Source organism: Grammomys surdaster, unplaced genomic scaffold (genome assembly GCF_004785775.1).
Source record: "Grammomys surdaster isolate TR1022 unplaced genomic scaffold, NIH_TR_1.0 341, whole genome shotgun sequence".
Lineage (NCBI taxonomy): Eukaryota > Metazoa > Chordata > Mammalia > Rodentia > Muridae > Grammomys > Grammomys surdaster.
In genome coordinates this window covers 3015843-3041128 of record NW_021604760.1, presented here as the reverse complement: position 1 = coordinate 3041128, position 25286 = coordinate 3015843, and the positions used below count along the sequence as shown (strand labels likewise).

General features: G+C 40.8%; 1 protein-coding gene across 2 annotated transcripts in view; it reads left to right on the top strand.

Moving 5' to 3' along the window:
• The window catches only part of Patj (PATJ crumbs cell polarity complex component), a 299188-nt gene that overhangs the window by 193346 nt on the left and 80556 nt on the right, over positions 1–25286 (top strand). For both annotated transcript variants that reach the window (XM_028778758.1, XM_028778759.1), the window contains one exon: positions 17657–17729. In XM_028778758.1, coding sequence (XP_028634591.1) covers positions 17657–17729 — 73 coding nt within the window. The remainder of the gene's footprint in view (positions 1–17656; positions 17730–25286) is intronic.

The following is a 25286-nucleotide window of genomic DNA, read 5'->3' as shown; positions in this document are numbered from 1 at the left end:
TAAGGTGGACCTGTGAGGGTCTTCCATAATGCTCTCAAGAACTAACTCTTGCTTATTTTCTTCCTGTACAGAAATACCTACTTCTTATATGTCTTTAAATCTTTTTATTTATTATTTATTGTTATCGTACATACATGTTTGTATATATGTATACATGATGTGTGTATGTAAGAATATGGGCATGCACACATCACAGTGTGTGCATGAGGTCAGCAGACAACTTGAATCAGTTCTCTCCTTCCTTTATGTGGGTTCCAGGGATCAAATTCACGATGTCAGACTTCAGTGGCAAGTCCTCTCACCAGCACAATATCTCACCACTCTTGTTACACATTTTAAGCTTAAATTGTATTTACTTACTGGGTTGTTTGTTTTTGGTGGGTTTTTTTTTTTTTTTGTAAGTTCGATTTATAAATTAGGCCATTTTCAGAATAAGTTGAGGTTAAGATTATTTATGTTTTGATCTTTTGTCGAAGTCATCGATATGATCACATTAGGTTGGACACTTAATCCAGTCACTGATGCCATGCATTTCTGGAATTGTCTTACCACTTTGGCATATCTGTAACAGTAACACTTCCTTTTGTGAGGGTGATTTATCAAGCCTCAAGTGACCAAATGTTTCACAGCACTGTTCATAAACATGAATCACATGAATTCAGCAAATTATTTAAGTGTTGGGACTGAGCTAACTCCATCTTTTCTTTTCCCTTTTCTTTAATATGGTGCTGGAGATTGAACACAGAACTTTACACATACCAAGCAAGCACTGTGCTGAGCTACACTCCCACCTTCCTTCAATAATTTATAAAGTGTCTTTGAAAATCATTTTTTTCCTTTGCTATTCCCACTCCTTGACAGTGCCAGTGGGTGTCAGCTTGCAGGAATTATGACTGTTTGTTCATGCCTACCCTTGGTGTACAGAACACCTATTTATGAGGTCCCTGGGGACAGTGTGATCAGCTTTGCTTTCAGTTGACATTTAGACTCTGGGGCTGTGAGTCTGGCTGAGTGTGAGCACAGTTGTCTAGGACATGAAGGAGCTGGGCTGGAGCTCTCGCACTGTTATGGTGAAAACACAAATAATAACTATTAAACAGAGTTTGATAATGGATGAGAAACTGTCCTGTTCCTTTCCTGTGGTGGTCATCCACACACACTTGGTGTGCCTTTCCTGTGGTGGTCATCCACACACACTTGGGGAGCAATTTAAAAAAAAAAAAGACAAAACAAAAACCAGATGCCTGTTTCCACATAAAGGACGGAGGAACGTTACCTTTCAGTGCTGACGTGTGGCGAATGGGTGTTCATGTGACCTACACTTGGACGATGTTATGCCTTAGGCTTAGAATGGAAGCAGGCAGTGGGAAGCCTCTTAGATGAGTGGATTTGGTCCCCAGAGGTTGTGATCCTGTTGTCACATCATCCTGCTTACAGCTTTTCTTTTTTTTTCCTCTAGAGGTCCCTTAGTTCCTGGCTGTTAAACGTCTGGTTCTATAGGTTTATTGTGTGAGATCCCAGTGTCTCTCCAAGAAAGTCTGTTTTGCTTAAGTTGCTCCAAGTTCATTTCATCACTAACGATCAACCCAGGAGGCCATGAAAGCAGAGGAATCTGAGCAGACCCTGAGGACCACAATGATTCCTTATGTGCCTTTCCTTGTCACACTTAACATTTAGGCTGGATTTCTGGATCTGTTAGCCTTCATACATGAGATGAGATATTCATCCACTGGGGATCTCCTATGACTCCTTCTGTTACCAGCCTGTCACTGGCTTGGCATGAGATTGCAATGCTTCTCAAGCTGGATTTGTCAGTGCCGTTTCCTGGTGGGGAGGGTCATCTCCCAGCACTTGGCTTATGGTAAGGTCTAGATATTTTAACGTGGGTTTTCCCAGCCTGGGTTAAGAGAGGAGAGAATAGGGCTATGCTCAGTACTGTCTTTCAGAGAGAATCTCTGTGATAAACTGTCTAGGCTAAGTTATCCAACACATCCTTTAGCTTATACTTCAGCTGCCTTCCCTGCTAGTTCTTTGAACTCCCTTTTCCTGTGTCGTCTGTAAAAACTGTTGAGAACTCGCTGGGGACACTTTTGGGAACCATGGGTCAAGATACCAGGTTAATTACTACATCCCTCAGTGGGTCTGGAAATTTTGTCTTGATATCCTCACCTATCTTGCTGGTTTCTTCTTCCTGCTATAAACTGGAAGCTGTCTGGTGTTCTGGAACATTTTCAGAAAGGAATTTTATTCTCATAGAGCTATAATGACTTGCTTTGTTACACATGCTACTTCATATGTCATTGATGTGAGTTTTCATGGCTGAATGTTAATTCAAATGTCAGGTTTCAGTTAGTGCAGCAAGTGCAAAGTTTATTAATTTTTTTCTGTCTTGAAATGTCTCCAATCACAATACTTAGTACAATCAAAGAGTAATGTTCAGGCCTCTTTAGTTGCATTCTGTGTTCCTTATCTATTCAACATGTTTGAGATCTGTGTAAAGCTGAGTGATATGCTGGGTACCAATTGGATTGTAATTTTATTAGACAAAGTTGCAAATAAATTGACATGAATCTGCTGTGCAATTCAGACACATAACTTCTGCTCTTGATGCAGTGTTATTCTGCCAGCAGCAGGTAGAGTCCAGGCCTATAGATACGGTGACATATTTCACAGAGATGGGAGCAGAGCGGTCCTGACAGCAACCGTGATTAGCAGTGATATTCTGAGTAGATCAGACATTACCGGTCACACTTGCACCTGACTTTTTCTTGTTAATGCTTTTCAGTTGTGATCACATACATATAACATTGAACTGACACTCCTTACCGTCTTAAGCAAATAATTCCCTGACATTAATACATCATATTCCTGTACAACTATCATCATTCATCTCCAGAATCTTTTCATCTTCTAAAACTGAAACTCTGTGTGCTAGTTACTCTTCTAGTTGCTGTTACAAAATACCTGATGAAGGCAACTTAAAGAAAAAAAGGTTTATGTTGTTTGTAGGTACAGTCCGTCGTGGCAGGGATAGCATGCAGCCGGCACTGAGGCAGCTCATCACAACACCACAGTCAGCAAGCAGACACTGGTGACTGCCGAGTGTCAGCTTACTGGATCCATTCTATTCCATTTGGGACCTACATTCATAGCAGATCTCCTCTTTTGGTTGAGCCGATCTGAAAGCACCCTAATAGGCACACCCCAAGGTATGTTTCATGGTAATTCTACTTCCCATCAAGTGGACAGTGAACATGAACTAGAGTTTGTCTGAATTTGACTGTACAGGATTCTTGTGTAAGCAGAATCTTAAGTTGGTTACCAGCCCACTTGGCTTATTTAGTTTGGCATAGATTTCAGGGTTCATCCATATTGTACCATGTGCCAGAATTTCCTTCCTTTTTGAGACTAATGGTGTTCTACTATATGAATATACTATATTTTCTACCTTTAACTATTGTAAATGATGCATCCATGAGCACAGGTATTCAGTACCTTCTTTGAGACCTCATGTCTCTTAGATGTAGCCCTACAAATGCAATTGCTGAGTCACCCCACTCTTCTGTCTTGACCTATTGGGGAACAATCATTCTCTTTTCTGTATCAGCTTTGCCATTTTCCATTCCAACAATAATGCACAATTCCAATTCCTTCCCACCTTTTCCAGTTTATTTTCTGTTTTGTTTTTAGCCTATTGAGTTTGAGGGGACACCTGCTTGCAATCTCAATTTGCATTCACTAGTGATCAGTTATGTTGAACACCTTTTAATGTGTTGTTGGCTATTTATATCTTCTTTGGAACACTGTTCACATCTGTCTTAAGTAGGGTTGCTATTGGTGTAATGAAACACCGTGACCAAAGGCAGCTTGGGGAGGAACGGGCTTATTTAGGACTTGCACCTCCACATCATATTTATCACTACAGGGAGTCAGGGCAGGAGCTCAAGCAGGACAGAAACCTGGAGGCAGGAACTGATGCAGAGGCCATGGAAGAGTGTTCTTACTGACATGTTCAGCCTGCTTTCTTATAGAACTCAGGACTACCAGCCTTCCCCCATCAATCACTAGTTAAGAAAATGACCTATAGCCCAATCGTATGGAGACATTTTCTCATTTAAAGCTTCCTCATTTTAGATGACTCTAGCCTGTGTCAACTTGACATTAAACTAGCCAGCATAGCATTTATTTCCCATTTTTCTAAGTAAGTTTTTTTACTATTGCTTCCAAGTTATGGGGGTATACATATTTTAGATATTAGCCATTTATCAGATTGATTATTTGCAAATATTTTCCCTCACCTCTTCACTTTTTGGGATGCATTGGATAAAAACAATAACATTAATATAGTCTCATTTGTCTGCTTTGCCGTTGAGCCATTCAGTATTCAGTGTTGCAGAACTTTCCCCCTATATGTTCTCCCAAAAAGGTTTTTTTTTTTCAGTATTAGCTCCATATTTAAGTCTGTGATCTATTTTGAGCTAATTTGACATAAGATACAAAGAAAAGATCCATTGTTGTTCTGTACATGTGACTGTCAGGGTTCTCCCCCACTGTATGTTACAGAGAAATCACTTCCTGCATTGGATGCCTTTGCTGTTCTTGAAAGTCTTTCAGTTACATACAAAGGGGTTTATTTCTGGTTCTTCATCCTATTCTGTTGGTGACTATTGTGTCTTTGTGGTAACTTTTGATATATGAAAAGGGGAAACCTTCAGTGCTGTTCTTTATCAAGATTATTTTGGCCATTTAGGAGTAAGCTCAAGATTTTCTGCAAATTATAGGAGAGACCACACATTCATTTTTATAAGAAATAAACATACTTATTAGAGAGTTTGATCTCAGATTGACCCATAAGAAATGATAGTGTTTTATAAACACATCCACCCTAACACATGAGATATCTACTTTTACTTTTCCTTTTTCAAAAATTATTGTTGTAAGCTCACTGGGCTTTCTAAAAATATAAATACCTACTGTATACATCTTTTGTAAAGTTAAAAATTAAGACATATGAACAAGTGAGCAGAACAGCATAGGTAAAGGTAAGTCTTTGACTTACTCTGGACATAGTGAAAGGGGAATCCTTTGGATTAATTGAGATACAGATCAAGAAAACCAGTAGGGACTGTCTTATCATTGTACGGGCAACTGATACAGTGGATTAGGATAGGACCCTGAAATGAGAAGAAAGAAAAGCAGAACTATCAAAATGAAACCATTAAGCTTAATGCCTTGGATAACAGCTGAATATATAAATGCTAATGGGGGCCTATAACGTGGAAGTTTAATAAGCGCCTGTGATTCAACATCACAGTCACAGAATGTACGTATGTTGTGCAGTTAGAAAATACCAAGACACTGCCTGACTCTATCCAGTTGTAGTTAGCCAATTTTTTATTTAAGCTGCAGCTGTCCTTGGTTCCCATGGTTAGGTTTGGGACTGAAGCTCAGCTAAAGGGGGATCTCTACTTTTAAAGGCAAAGGACACAATTTATTCTTGTGGAAATGTGTTTTCACAGGTATAAGGGAACCTCTTGGGTCTTTGCATTCCTCCAATTCCTGGTTGTATCTTAACAGCCTCAGGCTGCTCACAGGGCTAGCCTCAGACCTAAAATGTATTAGCTGCTATATTCCCCACTAGCTCTGGTTTCTATGAATCAAATTGTTGATTCACATTTGAGACTAATGGCTAATATTTTAACTGCGTGGAGACAGACAGACATGTATACATACATATGTGTGTGTGTGTGTGTGTGTGTGCAATTTATGATACAAGGGTCTATGATAACATCCAGAAAGCAACAGGAGAGGGTTGGGTTTTAGTTGGCAAATATATTTGGGGAAGACTATGGACCAAGACAAAAGGGTTTGCCCCACAGGATTTCAATTCTTGCTGATCAGCAGGCATATTCATAACCTTTATGTCAGGGACACATTATGTAGGGATTTATGACTGGTCTAAGTGATTAGAGACCAGTTTTTCTAACATAGTTTTAGCAACGAAAGTGTTCTTAGGAATACTTTTATTGGATGGCATAACTCTGGTAGCCCAGTACATTCCCCACTGGGTATAGGAGAATGAGTCAATCTGGGAAATTTAATTTTAGAGCTTCTGGTATCTTTAGCATTGTTTTGTTTTGTTTGGGGTTGGCTAGGGGGAATACAAAGAGATTGATACTGACTTCAGCAAGTAAGCGTTTGGATGCATAAACCAGTGAGACAGAGAATAAACACTTGCTTCATCCAGGTAAAACTTGATAACTGTGAAGTAAGCTATTGGCTCAGATCCCAGCCCCAATCTTGAGTAACTCTTTTTGCAAGTTTTGTGCCACTCTGATATTTAATATGTATTTATAGTACTGAAGGAACGCAGAGGCTAACATGGGCCCTAGTATGCCAATAGACATAATAGGTAGCCATTTGTCTCTTCTGTCAGAGAGAAGGGAATTGCCTCCTTCTGGTAGAGAAGAACTTGTTTTGTTTTGTTTTGTTTTGTTTTGTTTTGTTTTGTTTTGTTTTCTTTGATCAAACATTAACAGCTTTTTGATGAGGATACATATGGAATGACATACTCTCTTCTATAATTTCTTCTCAGCCAAATTTGGGATGTCAATTGTTAGGGCCCAAGGAAGCTGGAATATGAGACAAAGGCCAGGAGGGAACAGGGGTTATCGGGTTTGTTGTCCTGGTTATGCTGGACCATCTGGAGCTAGCAAAGACTTTTGAGCAGTCTGAAATGCTGTTCCAAAGCAGGGTCTCAAATTTATAGGAAATTCCATTAAAAGCATCAGTTTACAGCACCTTTCATCAAGTCTGGGCCTCACTCATTTCAAAGGACCACCGAGGCTGGCATGTTTGGAGCACTTTGCAGTTTTCAGTTGACTGGAAATCTGCTGGGACAGATACAGACTAGGGAAAGATTTAAGGCTCTTAGGGTGAAAACGTTTATCTTGAGTATACACTTGAAACTATGGTCCTGGTCATTGGGGCCATGGAACGAATCCTAAGATCAGGGGGAAGACAGAGCCCACCCTCAGGGATAAGCTGTAGGTGGGGCAACTTAGGGTGTCGGCTGACATAACAGCAGTATTGACCTGTGACAGGAGACTCCAAGTTATCACCCTGAAGCTTACATACACTTTTTTAAGGTTAAAAAAAAAAGATAAAGGTTTTAGATATATTTGCAGTATCACTGTTGTAGTCTTCACTAAAATCCTCATTGTACGAAAAGCAGTAAACAAGTATCTGCAAACTGTCGGTGTATACTTCAGATTTAGGCTACAGAAAAAGCTTAGGTACTCAAAAATTAACTCTGTGTTAAGAACATGAACACTCTTTCCTGTGTTCAGAGAGCTGGATGTATATAGATTGAACAGAGATGTTTTCAGCACAATTAGAAACACTTTTAAGTCTATATTTAGAAAACAACCAAAGACAATTTAAAATTTTGAGCTTGCGAGTATGGTGATAGTAGTCAGTGGTTTACCAGGGCTAGATTAGTAGTTGATCAGAACCCCACTGCTTAATGTCTAAGCTGAACTTTTGAAGTCTTCATGTATAATGAGAGGGAAAGAAATCTGAAGCTTTTTTCAAATCCCTTAAATCTCTTCCTCAGGCCTTTATAACTTGCATTTATATACCTTAAATTATTTTCTTAGACTCTCACAACTTACATAAACTTTTTTTCTTTGCATCTAGTTATTTACCATGAGACACAGAGAGTTGATCACTAGAACAGTCATTGCAAAACACATTCCCTTAAATAATAGAATAGTAAAAGGTAAAATTTTAGTTAGTAATAACAAAATAATAGCTTGATTTTGATTTTGTCTTTGTTTTTGTATTAAATCCTATTTTGAGAGTTTATATCTTTCAACGTGAAGCCTGTCAGCAAGATAAACTGTCTGGAGTCTGTCATTCTCCACAGACATGGTAGCTCTAGAAAATGAAAGGCCTAATTTCTACGTTGCAGGAGTTGGTTAAACTGATAAATCTATAGTTCGCCGTAAACATCAACAGAAATATGAGAAGGATAAATTTGAGCAGGAAGCATAATCCAAAATGTCCCTGTATCAATTAAAATGACAGCAACTTAACCACTATCTTGACAGATACCCTGCACTCCTTAATTTCACCATGTCTTATGGTTACTTTGGGGACAGAGGTCAGGGAGATGTCTAGCTTTGCCTGTTACACTGGGCATCATCGTCTTCAGCTGCCAGAAGATCTGAGAGACTTTACTGTGGATGAGGAACTCGAGAGAATGCCCTTCTGTGGTGAGGCTAAGAGGGCAGTCAACTCTCCAGTGTCCTGCTTGTCCACAGTTTAGGCGGGGTCCTGGCAATGGTCACGGCATGGGGAAGTTCTTTGCCCAGTGGTTAGTATTACCACAATCAAGGTGGAGGTGCATGTGTCCTGATATCTTCTTTGGAAGTGACCTTAGGGCTACATATAGGAGATGGCATTTTTATCTGTAATAGGGAGGTTTTTCATTAAACATTTTAATTTGTCTTTTTTTAGCAGACCTTTGAGCAGTTCGAGGTCCATAATCTAGTCTATTAAGTATACCTGATTATAAAAAAATTTACTTTTTTTAGTTACTTGCTTCAGGCTTATCCTTGATAGCATATACAAAATGCTAAATAAACCTTGCCCTTATATATGAACTACATTTGCATTTAGCATGACTGTAAGCATAGTTCTGAGCACATTAAATAATTTGATTATTTGTAAGGTGACTAACCAATAATTGCCTTTCTTAGTTATCTTTAACAGTTTACAAGTTAGCACCTTTTATAAAATTAGGATTTTACACCTTTATTCCTATTAAGTTTTACCCTTAAAATTTGAATTGAAATTTTTAAAAGATTTATTTATTCATTTTATGTATGTGAGTACACTGTTGCTGTCTTCAAACACACCAGATGATTGTGAGCCACCATGTGGTTGCTGGTTGAACTCAGGACCTCTGGAAGAGCAGCCAGTGCTCTTAACCTCTGAGCCATCTCTACACTCCTTGAATTGAAATTTTAATTAAAAATCTTTTAGCAGCAAATAAGACATTAAACCATAAATACAGTCTACATCCAGGCAGTAGTGGTGCACACCTTTAATCCCAGCACTTGGGAGGCAGAGGCAGGCAGATTTGTGATTTTGAGGCTAGCCTGGTCTACAGAGTGAGTTCCAGGACAGCCAGGGCTACACAGAGAAACCCTGTCTCGAAAAAAAGAAAATACAGTCAACAGGCAGACTAGGAATCTTATTTTCCTGATTCTTTGATATTGTACCTTTATAGACTATTATAATTTCTTGGACTTAGTTTATGCAGATAGCTAATGCTTCACAAAGTTAGCAAAGACAAAGAGACTATACATGTATCCTTGTGTCAGTTTCTGCTATCCTGAATAGACCTTAGGAATTTATAAGGTCTATTTATTGAATATAACTTGTTTTTCAGACATACATTGTTTCTCCTGAAAATTTTTCTAGAAGACTTTTTGTTGAATACAATTAGCAAGGACATAAGAGGTCAAACATACATCTGTATGCCAATTCCTGTTAACCAAAGTGAACCTTTATAATCTTTGGAATTTATAAATCTTAATTAAACATACTTTATTAGACATATATTTTATATAATTTTTTTTTACTTTTAGGACAAAAATCATCATACAAAAAAAAAATCCATGCTAATCCAAAACAAATTAGAGTCCTGTTTAAAAGGAAATACCATGATGAGAAGGGGCTCAGTAGACCAAGAAATCTTGTGAGCACTGCCTTAGTTGGCTCAGACCATATAGTTACCGTAATCTAGCTGGTAATGAAGTCACATGGCATGTACTCTCTTTAGCCTTACTAAAGATGGCTGCCAGCCACAGGATTGCTTCCATTCTGATGAGGTCATCAGCCAAAATGATGGCAAGTCACATGGTTGCTATTTATTCCCTTTTTTTAAAAAAAAATCTTTTTTTTTTCTTGAAACAAGAGTCGATTTCAAATTACATACTAGCATGAAGTAGCAAATTAAGATTAGCTATGTATAGATTAATAATTTTCAACCCTTTTGTTATATGTTTAATCTAACTTTTAAAAACAGATTTTACAGATCTTTAACCATACTCAATAAACTCTAAAAAATTGAGGTACAGAAAGTTTACCCAAATCCTGGGATAAAGTTTATACTTGAGCAAAAGTTTTAAAGAGCTAAATAAAACCAAGAAAAACAGTATGAGGTAAGCAGCAGTAATCCTGCTGGGACTAGTTTCCTTTTCAGCTATTTTAAAGCACATAGTATATTTTCCTGGACTGTTTTGTTTTGCTCTCTCTCTCTTCCTGTCTCAGAGTCAGATGGCCAACTGACTCATGACAGAGATTTGGAAATCTTGTAAACAAGCATGTTTGGGTCAGGAAAGGGAGGACTATAATCCAACTCAAAAGCAAGTCTTTTAATAAAGTAAAACAGTATAAAACAATATTTTAATATTATCCATTCCCAAAAGATACCAACTCCATTCAAAATCGAATCCAGTGTCCAGAGGGAGGGATCAAACAAGCAAAGAAAGAGAAAGGCTGGAGCCTGAGCCTGAAAGAAGTTAAGATTTTGGTTCTGAGAACTTAGCTTTTACTCCCTGAAGAGACTGGAATTGTCGGCCACAAGGCTGCTGTGCTTTTGGTCTCTGGCACCCTTGATTTCCCTTGTGCAACATTGCTTGATTAGCTTCCTTGTGATTCCATCTCAATAGCTTTCCGTTGACACTGTCCCGTTCCTCCCCCTGGAAGTAGTATATAAGATGGTGTGCTTCTTAATGTGCTTGCTCAAAGACCTCCTGTCTCCAGCTTTCACATCTTCTTCTTTATGTTCTCATCTCCTGGCCTTCCTACTTAGGACCCTGACACTGCTAGTCAAGATCAGTCATAGTCATTGAAATTTGTCCCTTTAATTGCTGAGTAATGTTCCATTCTATAGATGTACAAAAATTTATTGATCCATTTTCCTATAAGTGAGCATTTCTAATTTTCAAGTATTATGAATAAGGTGTAACCATGATTTTAAAAAATCATTCTTCTACAAAATTATCTATAGCATATTTGAGGATAGAATCAGCTCTACTTCTGTTCTAAGCAGTAGCCCAAAGTAAAGTGACAAAAAAAACCGTGCTTGCTACACAGATCTGATGACCCAAGTTCAGTCTCTAGAGCTCACATATCACAGAAAGGCAGAAGATAAAACCAGCTCTTCAGCCTCCTCTAACGTCCTGCATGCACACATACACATTACGCACATACATGCTAGCAACATTAATAGGTAAATTTCACATTAATTTTTAATTAATTCATGTGGATGGGTGTTTTGCCTGTATGTATGCCTGTGTGCTCCACACATGCCTGGTGCCCGAAAAAGCCAGAAGAGGGTGTCAGCTCTCCTGAAACTGGAACAAGCCGTGATAAGCCTCCAGGTGGGAGCTGACAGTCCCCTCTGAGTCCTATGGGAAAGCAGTGCTCGTAAGCACTGAGACACCTCCCCAACCCGTTAATAATTTCTAATGGTTTATTTCTTTTTCATATTATGTCCCATTAAAATTCAGCAAAATCCATGCATCTCCACTGACTCTGAACATTTAGGCATCTGTGCTGCAGACATTCCACGTCAGCATGTCTTCTCATGGTCATCAAAGCAGCACAAGGACAGTGAATGAGGGCTGGCTTACAAGAGGAGGAAAGGTGTGTGCCAGAAGCACTTACGAGCAGCCTTGTACCTGTGATCTAGGCAACCTAGGGAGTCATGTTCTGTTGTGTTGCTTACTGTTTGCCCTGTCACATACTATTTTAAATAATGACGTCTTAAAGCATGTTTTAGCCATTAAATCCATAAAAGTGGTAGGCAATGTGACCATTAGACTCAGGGAGACTGCAGTTGGTAGATTGAACAATGTGTATCTTCCCTTAGGACACTTACAAAATGAATTTAAGAGAAAACTTGTGACTCTGTAAAAATTTCCCCATGGTAGATCTGATTAACTTGAACCTATAAAAGAAGATGACATCTGTGGCTCTGGGTTAGGTGGGACACTTAGTACAACCGTTATGAGGGAGTTCTGAATCAGACCATGGTTTTGAATTGTAGCTCTTGTGATTTAGTAGCCTTGGTGGGTGGCTTTACCTGTGTGTAAAATAAAGTGATGAAGAAAACTGTAGCTACCACATGGAGACATTGTAGCTTAAAGGGCATACAGTAGCACTCAAATGCTATTTCTGCTGACTATGTTTTCAGATTGGTGACAAATGCCTTGTTATCCCAACACCCAAGAGGTTGAGGCAGGAAAATTTAGACTTCAAGGCCAGTGTGTCCACATAATGAGTTCTGAGCCCTCATAAGCTACATAGTGAGACCTTGTCTATATATATAATTAGTTTTCTCTTGCTATATCACATACTGCTACAAATTCAGTGGCTTACAGCATGCCTGCACCCCTGCTTGTTGGCTTATGGTTCTGTAGGTCTGGTATAGTAGCTAGGTTTTCTGTTCCAGGTCTCACAAGTGGAGATCAAGTGTTTTAGTAAGGCTTGACTGTGTAGACGCTGGGGAAGTTCTCTTGTGAGTTCCTTCTTATTAAACCTTTTTTCCTTGCTGGCTCAGGGTGAGTGCTCCCAGGCCTTCTTCCTCCCCAGGTAGAGCCCCCCCTTCCATCCTCAGCCCCAAGCTCAAGGTGTTCCAGAAGAATTTCCTTCAGCTCAGAATTCATGTGAGTCAGTCTGATTAAGAGATGTGGACACTATTTCTGAGACATGGCAGTTCTCTATTTAAAGGTTTCTCATGATTGGTTCAAGAACAATCAGGTAATCTCCTTTTATCCTGAAGTCAGCTGTGTCACATAACCTAAGCTGATCATGTAAGGAAAATCACCGACCTGTCTACACTGTCAGTCATGTGTACAAGGGGAGGAAGTCTCAGTCTTTGTGGTATTCTGCCTGAATACATACTGCTTGGGTTTACCAGTGCTCGTGTGTTTCTGTGATGGGATGTGTGTGTGGTGCAAGTATTTACTTGTGTGCTGCTCTGGCCTCTGCATTTAAGCACACAGCTACACATACCTGCACCACACATACATCACCTCCTGACGTACCACCACCCAACACAGAGTAGTGTTCTCTACCCTATTGCCTTAACACAAGCTTTTTCACCATCTGAGCTGGGCCAGATGATTACTGCCCAGCCAGTAACCTCTTATATTCTCTACTCCTCAATGTTACAGTTACCAACATGCACAGCTACACTCAACTTTTTGTGTGGGGATGTGGGGATTTGAGTTTGGCTCCTTATGCTTGCAGAGCAAGCAATTACTCTTACCCACTAAGCCATTTTTCCAGCCCCATGAGTGTATTTTTTTTAACAAAAACTAATATCCCATGAGTGTATTTTTAACAAAGACTAATATATACATATATATGCATATGTATGTATATATATGCATATATATGTATATATATTCTACAAATAGTACATATAGTCTACAAATAAGAGACAGAATTGATAGTGTTCTTAATACCCTATTGAGAAAAACCAAACTGACAGCCCCAGGGTAGTAATTCTACAATTGTAATTTTGTTTGTTTGCTATATGCCTCACTAATTGCTGATATCATCAAGGCAGGGATTTCTATATTTGTATTATAAACATGTGTCAAATAGATGACATATCATGTTCAAAATAAGATGAGCTATATCATTAAACTGCAACCAGTTATACTCTAACTAGCTTAAATTAAAGGAAAGCAGGACTGGCGTGTAGCTCAGTTGGTAAAGTGCTTGCCTAGCATACACAAAGCCCTGGGTTCTATTCCCAGTGGTGGAAGACTGTAATCCCCACATCCGGTGGGCGGCACCAGGGCCATTCTAAACTTGTGAGTTTAAGACCATCCTGAAGATATTTGAGACTCTGTCTTGGGAGGAAAAAAAGAAAAAAAGAAAGAAAAAATCCACGGGGGAAGACCTGGTTAGGAGATTATAGAGACAGCTTGTTGATTATCAAAAGGAACCATTAAGACTTCTGAAGAGAAGGCACCAGTGCACCTCAAGAATTGTCAGCACTGGGAGGTTCCTGAGTTCTGTATTAACTGGAGGATTCCCTTTGATAGTGTCTTGATACACTACTGAACTCTGTATATCTTCTCTAAAATTTGAATCCCTGAGGTGGAGAATTTGGTTGCCCCCAAACTAAGGTACCTGTATGCTCCATCCACTCATTGAGGCAGGCTGTTTGCATTAGCTAGTATTGAGCTGATGTACCATCCAGGTGTTGCCTATGAGCTAGACGTACACATGGGGAAGTGCTGGTTCCTGGCAGGCTACAGGCAGAAAACTGACATTAACTCATGGAAGCAGATTGGAAAACATGGGACTTAGCTTGATCACACACTGCCTTCCATTTCAGGTTTTCTCAGATCACTCATTCAGTAGACACTGTAGTGTGCATACTCTCCTGCTAGGTGGCCAGCTATCAGCTGTGATTCTAAGAAATAAGATCCCACCTCTGTGTTTGCTAATTTCTCACTGTGTCTGATACATAAACCATCCTAGATAGCCATATGCCCTTTAACTATCAGCTCCACGCTGCATAGAGTCCCCTGAGTAGGGATTTTTCCGTTGAGGTGTTTCCAAGATCAGACTGGCATGGTTGCAGGGGAGGGGAGTTAGTTGTTAGTTGATATTGGAAGGCCTAGACTACTGTGGGCAGCAGCATCCTTGGGTAAGTGGCTCTGAGTGTAGTAAGAAAGCTAGCTAAGCATGAGGCAGCAAACAGCATTTCCCTGTGGTTTCTGCTTCATGTTCCTGTGTGAGTCCCTGCCCTGACTTCCCTCAGTGATGGACTATGTCCCGGAAGTTTAAGCCAAATGAATCCCTTCCTTCCCTAAATTTTTTTCTTTGGTTGGAGTGCTTTTATCACAGCAACAGAAAGGAAATTAGAATACAATATATATGAACATCAAATATAGGTAGGATCCATTGTTTTGGTTTCAGGCATCCAATAGGGATCGTAGAACTGTACACACAGGGATATGTACCCTGGAATAATTCACTTCATCATCTCTTTAGTAGTGCTTAATATAATTAGAAAAACACAAACAATTGCAACTAGGTTGTATTTCATGTTGGCACCTAAGAAATTTGCACTGTTGTTCAAAAGCTTGATTATAGAGCAAACAGGTTTTATTCTTTAGTAGACTTTTAGACTGTTGAGGGCGTGAGGACTCCAGAAGTCATGTGGCCCGTGGCCCACTGCTCGTTTGCAATGTCAGACCTTTCCTTCTGTGCTCCTTCTCCTGTGTCTTTCCTCTTTGAAGTCACTAGGACACCATTCTCCACAAAATCAGTGGACTTTAAATGCCATTGAAGTCATACTAATTTGTGGAAAATCATTAAATTTTAAGGGATGTCCTGAGACAACTAATCATGACCACAAAGTATATGTGCAGCCATGTTTTCAGTGCTAGGAGCCTTGCACTGAGCTTTTACTTAGATGCTGGGGACCCAAACTCAGATCCTCATGCTCGTGTGGGAGGCACTTTCTTAACTTCGCCATCTTCCCACCCCCTCATATCTTTGCACTCCGCCTCATTTTCTAAAGAATATTCATCATTCTGATAGTTCACCCTACTTTCATTAACAGTCTAGAAACAAAACCTGTGAAAAGTGATTTCCTCACAGCCCCACAGCTAGAGCTGGGTTTCTCCCATGAGTTAAACAGTAGACTGCCTCCTCAACGGCATAAGAAGCCAAGAGACGATTTCCAGCCAGAATAGAACTATAATCACATTAGGTAGGAAAGTCAAAAGTTCATGGTCCTCGTCCTCTGTGTAGGAAGTTTGAAGCCAGACTGGGCTACAGGAAACTCAGTCTCAAAACAGAAGATGATGATAACGAGGAGGAGGCTGGGGTGGTTATGACTGTAATCAGATTTATCTATCACAACCACAGTAACTTTCCTGTGTGAAGAGTGGACTGCAGCGCAGATGCTGAGAAACATCGTAAGACAGGAAATCCAATACAACGATTTCTTTGATTGGGGTGAAAAATGGTGGTGTCTGGCACATAGGGTAGGATGGGAAATGGCGGAAAGATTTAAGATACATTGTGAATGTACAGTCACAAGACTTGTTCATGGATCGGAAATACCACCCATACTCATGCAAATGACCCTATTAAATATAGTTGAACATGGGCAGGAAAATAGGAGAGGAACTTTCAGGGAAGAATAGGTTCAGTACAGGGGAGTGGGGGAGGAATGAGAGGATCGTAGGGATGGACATGATCAAAGTGCACCTATATATGTGTAAAACTTAGACTGGCAGAACAAATTTGAAGACTCTTAGTACCTGGTTGACAAGAGGGCAAGTCTTAGTGAATACTCAGGTGAGGAGAGTCGGCTATAGAACAATGTAGAGCATGAGTGAAATAGTGTTTTTCTCAGGACGCTTGTCAGAGAGATCGTAGAGACCCTTCAAGGGGAGAGTTAAATGTGCAATGAGCTCAGAAGAAGACCAGGTTGGACGTCGAGGACATAAATGTGGCCCTTGTTAACGGAGGTCGTCGTCTTGTTGAGGTTATTAAGTCAGCCTGGAGAAGAATGCATAGGTTTTATAAACTGAGTGAAGACAGGCCTTTCAAGGAAGGAGAGACATGACTAAAGTCTGGAATAGGAATGACATGGACGAGTGGACTTGTTACCTCGCTGCCTAATCAAGTCACTTTTCTATGTTCGAGACCATATCAGGTCTTAGGTTTATTTTTTTTCCCCCTTCTTAGTGCTAGGGTTGAACTCAGAGCCTCATGCATAGTCAGCAAATGTTCTCCCATTGAATTTCATCACCAGCTTTTGTGTGTTCAGCAGAAATCATCTTTGTGAGTTTTCATGCTTTTATTTGTGAAAGATAAGACTTCACATATATAAATCTTACCATAGTTATATTGCTCCTGCATAATGAGCAACTAGTGTAAGACAGTCATGATCTCCTACAAAGCACTGCCTGCTGTCTGCTGGTCACATGGAAATAAGCCAGATGATCAGAACCAGTGTTTTAGAGGTGATTGTGTACCTTTCCCCTGCTGATTAGATTCCAACTACTTGGTACTCTGCTCATTTAAGATGGCACACAGCACCCACATAACCACAAGGCATGCTCTTTCTAGAGCTGTGCTATCCCCATCCATCACTCTTCCTCACAGTCTGCCATATAGGGTCTGTTGTAGACATCCTGACATCATTCGTTGGGATAACGAAGTTTGAAGCCAAGTGAGAAGCCTCAGAATGTTTCCAGTTCAAAGACCACAACACTGGAGCCATGACTAGGACCTAGAGTGCACAGTTTAAAAATTGACATGCCATGGTGCCAAAAGAGCTGACACTGTTCTAAAATTATCTTCTACAACAACAGACATTCTAATTTCCAGACTCATCGTTCTATATCACTAATAGTTGTCTCTGTGTCTCTTAAGTTCGACACCTATCTTTGTGTAATGGCATTGCATGCTTGGTCTCTCCACATACATGTGGCGTTCTGTGCACATTTTGAACAGAGAACTAAGGAAGTACTTGTAATCTGTGTCAGGAGCTTAACCTTTTTCAAGCACTGACTCTTCCTGTTTGTCCATTTCACAGAAACGACGATGCAGTCAATCAGATGGCCGTCGCTCCCTTCCCAGTGCCATCACATTCCCCATCGCCTGTTGAGGTAAGGTTGTAAGAAATGGATCTCAGTGCACTCGATGGATTTTTTATTTCCATAAAGCAGCTGGACTTTGATGTCCTCAGCACACTGCAGCAGTAATAGACACTTGTCAGGAGGAATGGCACTTGAACCTGTGGTGTGACATGGCCCTCTCCCTTTCCTTCTGGGCACTCAACCTCATGGATGGTGCTACTGACATTTTGAGGTGCTTCTGACTTTCCCCCTCAGTTTCTACTGCATAGATCAGTCATCTCTAGAAACGTCCTCACATGTACTCTGTGAGGTGTACACCCCACCCATGTCTGAGTCCAATCAAGATCAATCACCATTGAATCAGCAGTGATTCCACTTGCATTTTTTTTTATCTGTTTTGACCAGTTATTGTCAAATAAGCTACAAGTTAAAAAATTGTAGCAAGCCAAGCAGTGGTGGTGCACGCCTTTAATCCCAACACTTGGGAGGCAGAGGCAGGTGGATTTCTGAGTTCGAGGCCAGCCTGGTCTACCGAGTGAGTTCAGGACAGCCAGGGCTACACATAGAAACCCTGTCTCAAATAAATAAATAAATAAATAAATACAATAAACAAATACAAACAAAACAGCAAAATCAGTTTTTAAATGCTAATAAAATAATGACACTCTTTTGAATGACACCAAGTTACTTTTTCTGGCTAATTACTGATTTGGCAAGATAAGATATAAGAAAAAATCTTTAATATGTGACTAAATTATTTTTAATGGTGACATCATTTCTGTGATTAGCACAATTTTTAAAAATGAATTTCAATACCTATTAATATATACTATAAAGACTGAGTTAAAATTTACTAAATAACAGTTCATCTGTGCTGAGTGCTGCTCTGGGAATAACAACACTGCCTCAGTCTGGGGTCAAAGGCCATGAAAGTCATAGTGGCAGTACCTAGACAGGGCCTGGCACAGCTGCCAGCACCCTCAGTCACCTGTGGTGTGAAGCCCCGAGCTAGACGCTGCAGACACCAGCTGGCCAAGATCGCACTAAAGAAGGCATGTGGTTGATATTTACAGCCATTCCCAACAGAAGAAAACAAATGAAGCCATGTTGCTTTATATAGCTTAGGACAGTCTGTGGTCTCAGTCATCTACTGGGGTCTCAACATATTCTGCACATACATTATTTAATCTTAGCAATAAGGCAGAAGCTATTGTTACTATTATGCAAAAAAAAAAAAATGTGGGTCCAAGACTCCATGGCTCCTGGACAACTGCAGGATCTGAATTGGTAGTCTGGCTGTGGGGCCAGCCCTCTGCCAGATGTCTTCTATCTATTTCAAGTCTTTCCTCACCATTCTTACCTGATGCATGCCAGAGACTCTAATGCTACATCTCTAGAACCTTTGGGGTCTTACGTTAAAAAAACAAACAAACAAACAAACAAACAAACAAACAAACCCAAAACCTTAGTGTTAGCAAGACTGCTGAAATCATGACAATGAAGACAATGTTTATTGCTACAATTTTTTTTTTTTTTTTTTTGGTTTTTTGAGACAGGGCTTCTCTGTGTAGCCCTGGCTGTCCTGAACTCACTCGGTAGACCAGGCTGGCCTTGAACTCAGAAATCCGACTGCCCCTGCCTCCCAAGTGCTGGGATTAAAGGCGTGCGCCACCACCGCCCGGCTTGTTTTTTGTTTTTAAAGCATGATCTTACTCTGTAGCCTTGGCTAGTCTAGAACTCATACTCATATACAGACCAGACTGGAGGCTAGTCTCAAATTCACAGAGATCTGCCTGCCTCAGCCTCCCAAGTGCTGGGATCAAAAGTGAGTACACCTGGCCTGATTTTGCTTTTTAAATAAAGCACTCTGCTAATGTATATGAGGTAGAAATTTGCCACTTACAATTTTTAAGATCCTAATCACAATAGCTGAATGCAGTATCGTAGTGTCAGCATTTCAGTTGATGGAGAGTTAAGTCAAACGAGGTGCTTACATGAGTATAATGCTCCTCTCTCTCTCTCTCTCTCTCTCTCTCTCTCTCTCTCTCTCTCTCTCTCTTCTTTCTTTTAAGATTTATTTATTTTATGTATATGAACACACTGTTGATGTCCTCAGACATACCAAAAGAGGGCACCAGACCCCATTACAGATGGTTGTGAGCTACCATGTGGTTGCTGGGAATTGAACTCAGGACCTCTAGAAGAGGAGTCAGTGCTCTTAACTACTGAGCCATCTCTCCAGCCTCCCTCACCCACATGCCCCCACTTTTAAGAAGGCAGCTCCACAATTTCTTTTACAGTGTTGCCATTTGAATTATATTCTCTGCACTGGTGGCTCTAGTGACTGTCACCTCTGGAAAGGCACCCTCCTTTGGATGGGATGAAGTCTATGAGCTCTCGTCCCCATGCTGTTCTTGTTTGCCTACGTGCCAGTCACTCTGCCTTGATGTGTAGGTGGTTCTGTGGGCTTTTAAGCATAACTTATTAGGTGGATGACAAAAGGACCAGTTTAAACCATACACTATACATTAAGTACAGCCATGCCACTGTTAAGTTGAACCTGGCAACAGAAATTCAGCTTTTATTGTACGCTAGTGACGTCACACATTCCTCCCCTCATTTGAGAAATATTTATTAAGCTCTTATGTCTGGCCTAGTTCTAGCCAAGTTATTTTGGGCCATTAGGTGCCAGGAGAGTCAAAGAAAATTATACTAGCAGAATATTGAACCCGAGTGTGATGGTAATGTTGTGTGATGCTGGATTGTTTAATTTTTTTTCTACCAATTGCATGTTGGTCATGTGACCTTGGTAAAGGCAGTTAACCTCCCAAAGCCCGTCTTTCTCTGTGAAGCCTCTTCTAAGTCTATCAAAAGGGAATAACAAGAATCAAGTCCTAAGTTGGAAGAGTCCACACAGCTAGACACTTCCACGGCATTGTCAGCATTTCTATACACACCCTTGGCCTCGGAGAGACCATTACGGCATTGTGCAGCACAGTGTGCAGAACGCGCTCAGAAGTCAGGCGCAGTGCAATTGGAATCTTCATCCTGTTAGGATTAGCACTATGAAATGCTCACATTGTTCCTGGCATACACTGGGAGTTCATTGTGGTTGTGTTCACATTACCACAGCCTCAGCATACATTTCAGCTTCTGGAACCTTCCATCTTCAATGATTATGATGAGAACCTGAGTCCAATCCCTGAAACCATGTGGGAACCAAACATTTGCTCATATACACACAAATGAATAAAACAGATGTTTTTCAAAGAAGGGTTCCGTAATTGAGGAGGGAAACCCCATTTAGAAGTCACTGCAGTGATCCCATAAGAGATAAGGAGGGCTCAGATAGACCCAGGATGTTAGATATTCACGGAATCCCTCAATGAGGAGGTCTGGATCTTGTCTTTACAGCAGGAGCTTTTAATTCCCTTTTGCCCCAAGGCTGTGCTTTCTGAATAGCTGGTCAGAGGGAGTGCCAGCCTTGGAGAGCGGAGGAGATGGTTACACAGGATCAGCCATTACCATAATTTCCATTTTACCTTTAATTGTGCACTGCCTTTCTGGAATTCTGACTTATGTAACAGTAAAGATGTTCAGGATAACAGTTAGGAGAAAGAAATTCAGTTTGTCATATCTAGTAAACAGAATTTTCTTTTTCAAAAAGAAGTATTTGTGAACTTCTGCTGTGGTGAGAGTTAACAGCCCTGAGTGATGGTTTGAAAAAATGCATTGGATTTAGGAACACAGACATAACACTGTCTAAAACCACAGACATGAGTCTTATTTTTAAAAGAAAGAAAACTAAGCTGGGTGTGGTGACACATGTCTTTAATCCCAGCACTTAGGAGGCCAGCAAGCCAGTCAATGCTTAGTGACATCTCAAGTCAGAGGAAGACAGTTATTTCTATTGATGTATTCTTGTCCTGTTGGATGAGGGATCTTGTTAGACATGCCTTCTAAACCACAAGAACCCCTTTAGGCAGACTCAGTTCTCAAAGTAAAGTTTCTGCCCTTAAGATTCTTTCTATCCAGTTGGTAAGAAACTGGAAAAACTGTATATTGAAGAAAACAAAGTAACAGAAAAATAAACTAGCAAGCAAAGTATAACAGTGCATGCCCCAACCCCAGTACTTAAGGTGGACATGAGGGTTATCTATCCAATGACAGCCTGGGCCACATATGGAGACTCTCCCAAACAGTTTTTAATTAGGAGGCTGGGGAGTGACTCACTAAAGCACCTGCTGCACAGGCACAGGACGGGAGTTTAGATCTTAACACCACTGTAATAGCTGCATGTGGTAGAGCCTGTCTGTCACCACGGTGCTGCCCAGCCCAGCAAGCCAGCTGGTGAGCTCCTGGGTCGGTGCTTTCTTGCCTGTGTGCGTGCTCTTGCACACACACTCACACATTTTATAACTATTAAAAATTCATACACTGGAGGCTGGAGAGATGGTTCAGTGATTAAGAGCACTGACTGTTCTTCCAGAGGTCCTGAGTTCAAATCCCAGCAACAACATGGTGGCTCACAACCATCTGTAATAGGATCTGATGCCTTCTTCCGGTGTCACTGAAAAAGTGACAGTGTACTCACATACATAAAATAAATAAATAAATCTTTTTAAAAGAAATTTATACATTGTTCCTATCATGGTTTCTCCTTCCCCATCTTCACCCAGATCCTCCTCGCTCATCCAACTCCAGGGCTTCTCTCTCTATTTACAAAACAAACGGGCAAATAACAAAAAAAATTAAAATAAAAATAAATAAAAAGGAAACAAACCAAACCAGAAGGTAGGTAGGTAGATAGATAGATACATAGATAGGTAGGTAGATAGATAGATAGATAGATAGATAGATAGATAGATAGATAGATAGATGATAGCCAAAATAAGTCACAAAAACCACACACAGATACACAAACAAACAAACAAACAAACAACATCCAAACAGAAACCCAGGAACCATAACCATAATATATAAGCAAAGGACCACTGAGATTAAAAAAAAAACAAACTACAAAAATCACCATTGAGTTTGTTGTATGTTGGCCATGGGGCCTGTCCTTAAGTGTGGTTTATATACCCAGTTAGACTCCATCTGAGAAAATTAAATTTTTCCTTTGCAAGTGGTTGTCACTTGGAGACAGCCTCTGGGGCCGTCTGGCTTGAACCTGTGCAGGCCTCTGTGTGTTGCCACAGCCTCTGTGAGTTCATATGTGCGTCAGTCCTGTTGTGTCTGGAAGACACTGTGTCCTTCGTGTCACCGGCCCCTCTGGCTCTTACATTCTTTCTACTTCCTTTTCTTCATATATTCCTGAGCTTTGGTGAAGACAACACATTTAGGGCTGAGTGTTCCAAAGTCCCTCACTCTCTGTGTATTGTCGAGTTGGGTCTCTGTATTTGTTCCCATCTTCTGCAAGATGAGAGTCCCAGACCAGTGTGGCCCCATTCTTTTTTAGATGATGATGATGATGATGATGATAAAAGTTAAAACATTAAACTAAAAAAAAAAATCATCACCTTAATTTGGAGATTCCCAGGGAGCCCAAGAGAGAAAGGGAAGTTTAGAACTTTAGAAGGTGTGGGAAACTTGTCCTTAATAAGACGCACGCATGCTTGCACGCACACACGAAAACTCACACACTACTTTACCATCTTTGCCGTGTTGATGCACGCACTGCCTTTGTGTTTCCTCAACTGTGGACCTGACTTGCTTCTTCCTGGGGGAGTTGTTGTGAGCAGGCTAGGCCACGCCAGCCACATTTGAAGATCAGCAAGAGAGAAGTGGACACCTGCCCTTGGATAAACTGACTCACCCTGTCAGCAGCCACTTTCCTTCAGCCAGATGGTCCTCAGGCCGCCAGGGATGCCTGTTCCTTAGAGCCATGCTGCTGACCTCCTTCTCCTTCCTGTCTCTGACTGTTTGCCATGATTGGAGTTCTTGGCGAGTGGGGATTATAAAGGCTTCTCACTGTGCGAGCCATGTTGTCCTCACAGTGAAGTTACAATTTTGCTCTTGCGTTATTTAAGCACAGACACTCTTATAACCTTCAGCTTGTCTAGAAAAAGTAAGTACATGCCCTGTTTCAGCCATCCTCAGTTCCTCCGTTCCTTTTTCTTTTTTCTTTCTTTTTTCTTTTTTTTTTTTTTCCCAAGTCTCCTCTCCATCTGGATTTGGCCTTTGTATCCTCCTCAATGGAGGCATGTCCAGCTAAAAGCAGAAGAGAATGTGAAAAGGTAGACATCGTACAGCTTGCAGCATGGCCTTTGAAGTGAGGCAGACCCAGGAGGACTGAATACTTGCATCAGACAAAGGTCATGAAAGAAGCAGATGTTGGCATCAAAGGTTTTCAGTCTCGTCAGAGAGATTCCCGCATATATAATTAGGATGCAAAAGAGGTGCTAATGAATGGCGGAGGAGGGAGTGAGGCCCTCTAGAGAAACCAGAAATAGGAGCTGCAAGAGTGCTGGCAGAATAGTACTTTGTCTTCCAGAGAAGCTTCTTACAAAGCAATATGAAGTATAGCATAATAGGTCCGTACATCATTTTATCAGATAAGATGCATGTACATAATTGTATATACTGCACTTTTAGGTGATTCGTGGCACTGTGGTTTGTTTACACCATCGTTCCCATCAATGTGTGATGCATGTGCTAGTTTTTACATCAATGGAACAGGCTAGAGTCATTTGGGAGAAGAGACCTTTAATTGAGAAAATGTTCTCACCAGGTTGGTCTGAAGGCAAGCCTGCGGAGCATTTTGTTAGCGATTGATGTGAGGGGGCCCAGCTCACTGTGGGTAGTGCCATTCTGGACAGGTGGTCCTGGGGTGTGTGACAAACCAGGCTGAACAAGCCATGAGAAAGGCGGTAAGCAGTCCTCCTCCATGGCCTCTGCATCAGTCTGCCTCCAGGTTTCTGCCTTAAGAAACTCTGACTTTTGGTGATGGACTTTGACTGAGATGTGTAAGCATAGTAACTTTTGGATGGTATTTTATCACAGCACTAGAAGCCCTAAGACATATGGAAGGAATCTGCTTTGTGTATAGCCCATCATTTACTGAAACATTACATTGTGGTGAATGACAATACCCCAGTATTTGTTTCATTGGGAGCATTTGTTGTTTGTAGACAGTTCCATTACATAGGCTAGACAGCTCTCTGGAACTCCTCCAGTGGCCAGAGCTAGCAGCTTCTCTTCCTGGCTCATCCAGTCTTTCATCCTCCATCAGCGTCACCTTTCCAGCCTCTGTTTCCCCTTGTTCTGTCCTGGCTCCTCTTTTGAACAGTCCCTCCTTCAGCAGCAGGCAGCCTTTCCATTTCTGCAGCTCAGCCTGAGCCCACTAACCACTCTGGTGTCAGCTCCTGCTGCTTCTTCTTCTGGTGTCAGCTCAGTCCACAATACTAAAGATAGAAAAGACCTGAGGAAAGCCTCTTTACTACTGCAACACCAGGGACCCAGTATGCTTCCACTGTTCAGGCCCAGCACATGTCACACTTAAATAGTTTAGGGTTTGCTTCAAATCAGTGCATTCTCTTAGGTGTAGATGGGAGGTTGAGGGGAGAGACTCATATACAATTCACT